This window comes from Anneissia japonica, unplaced genomic scaffold (genome assembly GCF_011630105.1).
Source record: "Anneissia japonica isolate Jap-2015-1 unplaced genomic scaffold, ASM1163010v1 scaffold287919_len575428_cov197, whole genome shotgun sequence".
In the NCBI taxonomy this organism is placed as follows: domain Eukaryota; kingdom Metazoa; phylum Echinodermata; class Crinoidea; order Comatulida; family Comatulidae; genus Anneissia; species Anneissia japonica.
In genome coordinates, this window is record NW_022718751.1 from 363,992 (window position 1) to 371,001 (window position 7,010).

Here is a 7,010-nt window from a genome sequence, read left to right on the forward strand (position 1 = left end):
ATATAACTTATATGCATGTGTGAAATATAGTCTTATACAATAATTATATTAATTTTTTAAAAACATTCCACAAACTCTATTATTTTAAAATGAAAAATATAAGATTTAAATATATCTATATGGAAATTATTTGTGACAATATGTTATTTAAAAATTATATAAATTCATTAATATAATTTTAAATAGATATAAAAAGAAATATTTAAGTGTTTTTTGTTTTGCTTAATGTTAATTCAAACCCATATAAAAAGACGTGCTAATTTTCTCTTCCATAAATCTTATAAAAAAAATAATTACACTGTAATCATTTTACCCAAGTCAGGCTCCAAAGGAAAAAAAATATTTTGATATGTTATACAGTACAACTGATTTTTATAGAAAAATATTTTAAAATCTGCATCATTAACAGGTTTTTTTTTGTCAAATATGCTTTTTGTGTCTTATAAAAATCTGTTGTACAACATATTAAGAGTAAGTTAAAGACAAACAGCACTTTCCAGACATATTAACAATTTGCTTCTCCCTCGGAGCCTAGCTTTAAAGAATGTTTTTAACTTGGTTCTTTTTGACTGGATGCCAATCCAACAATTTTGTACAGTCAAGAAATGTATGGATACATGATAGTGAAACATCTTATCCAAACCCTTGTTTTCCAGATTCTAAGTCATGGCCTGCATCCCAATACTCAATAATTTAAATTTCTAATTTTCGTAATATGCAGAAAAATAGGTAAAAGGAGTTAATTTATAAGCTCAATGAGAATGTTGTCAGCCATTTCTTGACATACTTGTGAATTTATTCACGCATTTGCCAAGTCTTTCGGAGATTACATTCCAAAGGGACCTCCACGTTGTGACTGACATAGACTGATGTTGTTATTATAATACAAATGGCCTGATTGTTGGAGCTTGTCCGATCATTTGTGAATTTATGGGAATGTTTTTTAAAACTGTGATTCTTCAAGGTTTAATTTCAGTTTTCCCAATAATGCGATTTTAATTATCTGTGTACTATATATACAACATATTTCAAGGTAATTTTGTATTAATGCAAACTATATGTGCATAAATTATTGTACTAGCTGAACAATGCATTATTCTTTCATTTCCCAAGGCCATAAGTAAATTGCATTTTAATAATATTGAACACCTTGGTAAAGAGAAAATAAAACATGTTAATTATGATTGGTGCTTAGTTATGATACAATTGTTAATTAGCTTAATTATCATATCTGTTGTTTGCATATAAACCTTGAATGCCATCAGTAATTGGTTGCATATTTTGATATAGCATTGTGTACATTAATGCATTGAAATGGTCATTCTTTTTTTTCATGTCTATTATTGACATGTGCATAATTTAAAGTGAGCAACAGCTCCCTCTATAATAGAGGGAGCTGTTGCTCACTTTTCAATCTCTTCCAGTTTTAAAATCTCTTCCAGTTTTTAAATTTATACTGCAAAATTCTCCTAAAACTTTTGTAATTTTTTAAACTTGTTTGATAATTATTTTTCAGTTCTATATTCATTTTTGTCATTGGGATTTGTGCAATTAGTGTGATATTATTTCTACAGTTATAAGTTTGGATAATTTTGTAATTATAAGAAATTTTTAATTTGCTTTCATTTAGACATAATTTCGTCTGCAAGATTTTATGCAATCTCACAGGGATCAGGTCTTATTTAAAATAGTGATGCATAAATATGGGGTTATTTCTTTTAATTTGCACAACTATTGGAAAATAATACAGTATTTATCATCAACATTTGCTTTATGCAGGGGTATTTAAAGGGGACAAACTCCTAAAAAATGTAAAAAATAGTATGAAATCATGTATAGGTGTGTGAAACCCATTAATTTTCCAAGGTAATTGCCAATGGACTTTACTTCAGACAAATTGCTGTTAACATATTATATATTATTCTTGAAAATTTTTTGTCAATGACATGATATTCAATAAACTACTCTGAAAGGTAAAATGTTCTTATATAATATTTGTTTTGTTTATACAGTTGTACAGTACATATTGTTATATTTCAGTTACTATACAGTTACATCCCATTTCAATTATGTCCATAATTTAATTTACTAGATAAATTGGAATAAAAAATTCCCCATAGATTGTCGGAATTAAAACATTTCTAAGAAAGACAGCAAAAAGTGTGACCCTCAAGAGTTACCATCCCATCAACCTTATTCCCATCATTAGCAAAATATTTAAGCAGTTGTTATGTGAAGTCAATGTCAACCATCTTGAAGACAACAAACTTCTAAATGATGTTCGATAGCTGACAGCTCTTCATCTCCAAATTGGAGGATCACATTAAAAGCATGGCAAAAAGCACTTTGCAGAAGGCTGGATGATTGAAGCAGGTCAAGTTATCCACCTGATCAGATCAGAGCTGGGTTCTAGGTTGGAACCTTTGGCTTATCGGTGCAGTATTGCTGGTCTTATTTTACTTGATCGTTATTTTCATTGCCATTGCTCTGAGAAGCTTTTCCAACTTATGTCACCTGTTCATATGCTTTCCAGAAACACCCGATTTACTCTTAAATTTCCTAATTCCTTTGTTCATCGTTCGGCTTCTCTTTGTAATACTTTGCCAGCTGATTGCTGATTGTTTTCCAATTTCCTTTCATCTTACAAATTCCAAATTTCGTTGTCATCTGTTTTGTTTTCAACTATCTTAAACCCTTAACTTGAGTGGCCCTTGGCCTTGTTTGGGGCAACTGAACATTTAAAAAAATGCTAACCATCTTTCTTAGAAAAACAAATTGATTATCACCAAACTCAGAATACCATAGGCAGATTCAAATGTTTGAAAAAATTTAGCTCTCTCTTTATATTAATACTTAATTTACAAGTTGAATTGATAGGGCATTGGTGAGCCCTCTAGACCAGCCACCAGGTTCTCCGCAGCCAATACTGACATTGCTTCTCTTGTGTCTTCAGTTGCACTGCCTATGTGTGGAAGAACAACTACAACAAAAGCAAAATAAAGGGTCATTGATTGATAAACAGTTGATTGACCATGCATTCATGCATACTGCATGAGGAATTTTAAAATGTCTGATAATATACAAACTTAATTTATGATTTAGTGTTCTTTTGACTTACCACAGTTTTTTAGAGTAAGGAGTTTGTGATCTGTAGGAAGTGGTTCTGGTGTGGTCACATCAAGTCCTGCAGCTCTAATCTGACCTGTTTTTAATGCATGATATAGATCCTCCTGTTGTACAACACCCCCTCTGAAATAAAGAGCAAGGTTTAGAGCAAATGTCAGTAAAAACAGAAATCAATATTTGGTAATTTTCTTATTGTGTGCATCAAAATAATGTAACATCATAACTTACATAATAGTTTAGCATAGTTTTATAACTACTGCTCAGCTATCAATTTAGTGTTCAAGTAATAATTTGAGCCTAATTCATCCAGCCAACATGAAACATACGACCATTGTACAACATCGTACAAAAATGCTTAAAAGTCCACACCACTTTTATTGCTAAACTGCATCAAAATGTGGATTAACTACTATAATTCCTGAATGATTGTGGGTTAATATAGTGGATACATGTCAGTCATAACCTGCTTGTATTCACCAAGATGGCTGATGATTTCATTTTCTTAAAAGCATGTCGGTTGAACATTTCTTTGGTGTCGGGGTTCAAAGCACAGCATATAATAACAAAGTCACTCTGCTCCAGTAGTTGCTCAAATGAAACTGAAGATAAATTTATGATTTTCAAAGAAATTAAATATCCTCTTTTAACATCTGACAAAGAATAAATCATGTGAAATTATACATGGCTTATCAATATTGTGTGATAACTTACTATAAACAATCTATATAATATATATATAATTTGAATTGATTTATTTTGAAATTCTCACATGTAAACAAAGTACAAAAATTAAATGAGGCATAAAACAACAATTACAGAATTTCAGGATAACACTTTCACACTTAAAAAATTTCTGCTTGTTTCTGAAGGGGTCCCATTGACATAAGAAATGTTACAATGAAAAATTACAAAAAGAAAGGGCAAGGCCTAATGTATGCAACATAGTAAAATAGTAACAATACTGAATAATTTAAACAATTTGCTTGAAATGAGAAAAATAGTATATATAGAAATGATATATCAATAGGCCCATAAAGAGAAAATTATGCTGTTTATCTCACCAAACTCTGCAGAAATTATGTCCGCTTCAGGTTTTGGATTCCTGTTATTATACAAAAATCTTGTAACACCAAATGGCTTTAGCCTATTTGCTACTGCTTGGCCTATTCTTCCTAGGCCAACGATACCAACAGTGCTTCCCAACAGCCCTGGACCACACATCCAAAAAGGTTTCCAGCTTCCCCAACCACCACTGAAGAAATAATGTTGTTGCATCTGATATTATATTACAGCTCTAGTAGGCTAAAAGAATACATCTGAATTCAATGATTTTAAAGGAACTATTAATTCATTTCAAATCTACCTTTTCACCTCATTCACACCTTCAACTATTCTCCGTGAAGTTGCTAGCAAGAGGGCGACAGTCAGCTCTGCAGTGGCATCTGTGAGAACATCTGGAGTGAAGCCTACTTTAATGTTTCTAGAAAAGATAACAGATAGTAAAATCAAAAATGAATTTTGAAAATTGTTACGGTCATAAATAAATTTATTTATTATTATAATTACCAGTAGCAGATCCAGACATTTTTTGCTGGGGTGGCGCAAATAGTTATTGACTACCATATTGAGGACCTTGGTCTAAAAGTAGGAGGAACCTATGGTTGACAAATGAAGGTTTTAGGGTGTTCCTTTACCTATTGTGGGGTGCAGAGGGCTATGTCCCCTATAAGCTTTGGAATTTTTTACCATTTAAATCTCTGATGAAAATGATTTCATACTCTGTTAATTATTATTTTTGTAGCTGTAAAGGGTGGGAGGGAAGCTGGTGAGTGAACCCTTTCGCCACCCTAAGATCCCCCAATTATTACTTGAATTTTTTGCCTTGTTCTTTACCTCTGTTTGCAGGTGGGTAAGTCGATGTGATCAACCCCAACAGACATTGTACTGATTGTCGTCAGGTTAGTTCCTATGATGAAGCAGAGAATTGGTCCAATTTAATATCATCATCATAATCATTTTAAATATTTGTTTATGTATTCAAGTTGCAAAACAACAGCAAAGGGCTGAAATTTTTTGAAATACAACATCAATTTATTTATAAAAAGTACAACATATCACATACAAATTGCATCAGGAAATTTAAAGACAAGTGACATACAAAACAACATTTACATTATGTTAAGCATTATTTAAAGCACACATTAAAATAGTTTCATTAAAAAAAATGTATATACAACTGACTTTTGCAACAGTGGTTGGCTGAGAGTTAGGCAGGTTAAGGACAATGTTTGCTTCTGTCTGTGTCTGTTATACATTGAATGAGGACCAATAACGAACTATTATTACTACTATTATTTCACAATCATCAGAAAGCATGTAAATCGCAACATGCGGGAAATATAAAGCCTCAAAATGAGGCTTAGGGATTGAAGTTTTCTATATTTGTATCGTTTGGCTGAACTTCATTAAAAATTCCCCATATACCATGTGGTATCTCTCCATGTGGTATCTGTTACCCAATTATTTCCGCAATTCTCCTTTTAATATTTACCTTACAAAATGTTTGAATATGAATTAATATACGTTACCTGCGGCATCTATAACATTTGCATCAATCTTCTCTGTTATAAGACAGTACAGCCCATCACATCCCACAATTCTTTTTAAGAGCTCATCTCTTGGCACAGGGTCCTCACTTTCCCACATGGTAACACTGTACCTGTAAATTCAAATATATCAAAATCCAAAAAAGCTCACCGATTACACAATTTGTGTGAAATTTTGGTAAGAATAATTTCCAAGTTATAAAAAACAATGAGAAAAATGGTGCCTGGTGGTCGTCGTACAGTACAGTGTGTATGCTCAATCCATCACAAAATTTTTAAAAATAAAATTTAAAAAAATTTCATTTTTATGCAACAATATTACATTTAATAAACAACAATGGCAGATTCAACTTATTATTTTTTTTTTTTTTTTACATGACTGAACAATTTCTTTTTTACTTTTCCTTAATGTCCCTTTTGAAAATTTGAATCGTCTTTTTCTTAGCGTAAGTCTTTTTTGTGAACTTTACTGTACATATTGTTTTGGACGCCCCCTCTATTGAGAAGTGTGCCACTGATTGAAAAGTGAAGTTCCTAATAAATTATTATTATTATTATTATTATTATTAGCCTAGGGCCTAGCCCCTAGGTCAGTGGCACAGCCGCCAAATATCGTATGTCCGATAAATTTCGCCTACACCTACTATAGTCTAAGGGCCTGCAACTGACATTGGCTTAACCTAGGATTAGGCTATTTCCTTTGGCCATGGTTGGCTGAACATTTTAAATGTACCAATAATAATAATAGGAGACATAATATGCCCTACTTACCTTAGGCTTAGTAGACGCCTACTACCTACTACTAGGCCTAGGGTCTACGGAAGCAGGTCAACTCGGCCACAAGTCAACTCGGCCACAGTCAACTCGGGCACAAGTCAACTCGGCCACAAATCAACTCGGCCACAAAAAGTTCAGATGCAGTCAACTCGGCCACAAGTCAACTCGGCCACAAGTTAACTCGGCCACAAGTCAACTCGGCCACAAGTTATTTATAATTAAAATCTTCAATTATGATTAAAATGAAGTACACAGTATATTTTAGTAAAATTCTGATCATCGTCTCATCGTTGTGAGATCGTTGCATACATTTCTTCAGTACTCTTGTTCAACAGAGAAAACCCGCCACTTACAGAATGGAATAAAATCTGGCAATTGTAACATTAACAATTTAAGCAATCTTAATTATTAAGAAAAACACATATATTAATGTTTAATTTTGTTCACGTTAAAACACTGACATAAAACATGAGTACATACTGTAGACCTAATCATAAAAAA

General features: G+C 32.3%; 1 protein-coding gene across 1 annotated transcript in view; it reads right to left on the reverse strand.

Moving 5' to 3' along the window:
- Positions 1-618: 618 nt before the first annotated feature.
- The window catches only part of LOC117110609 (glyoxylate reductase/hydroxypyruvate reductase-like), a 9,081-nt gene continuing 2,689 nt past the window's right edge, over positions 619-7,010 (reverse strand). Inside the window, exons 2-8 of the mRNA XM_033253368.1 lie at positions 5,715-5,845; positions 5,020-5,092; positions 4,490-4,606; positions 4,188-4,378; positions 3,590-3,725; positions 3,119-3,249; positions 619-2,980 (exon numbers count right to left, since the gene is read on the reverse strand). Of these exons, the coding sequence (XP_033109259.1) occupies positions 2,859-2,980; positions 3,119-3,249; positions 3,590-3,725; positions 4,188-4,378; positions 4,490-4,606; positions 5,020-5,092; positions 5,715-5,845 (901 nt within the window). The 3' untranslated portion in view covers positions 619-2,858. The remainder of the gene's footprint in view (positions 2,981-3,118; positions 3,250-3,589; positions 3,726-4,187; positions 4,379-4,489; positions 4,607-5,019; positions 5,093-5,714; positions 5,846-7,010) is intronic.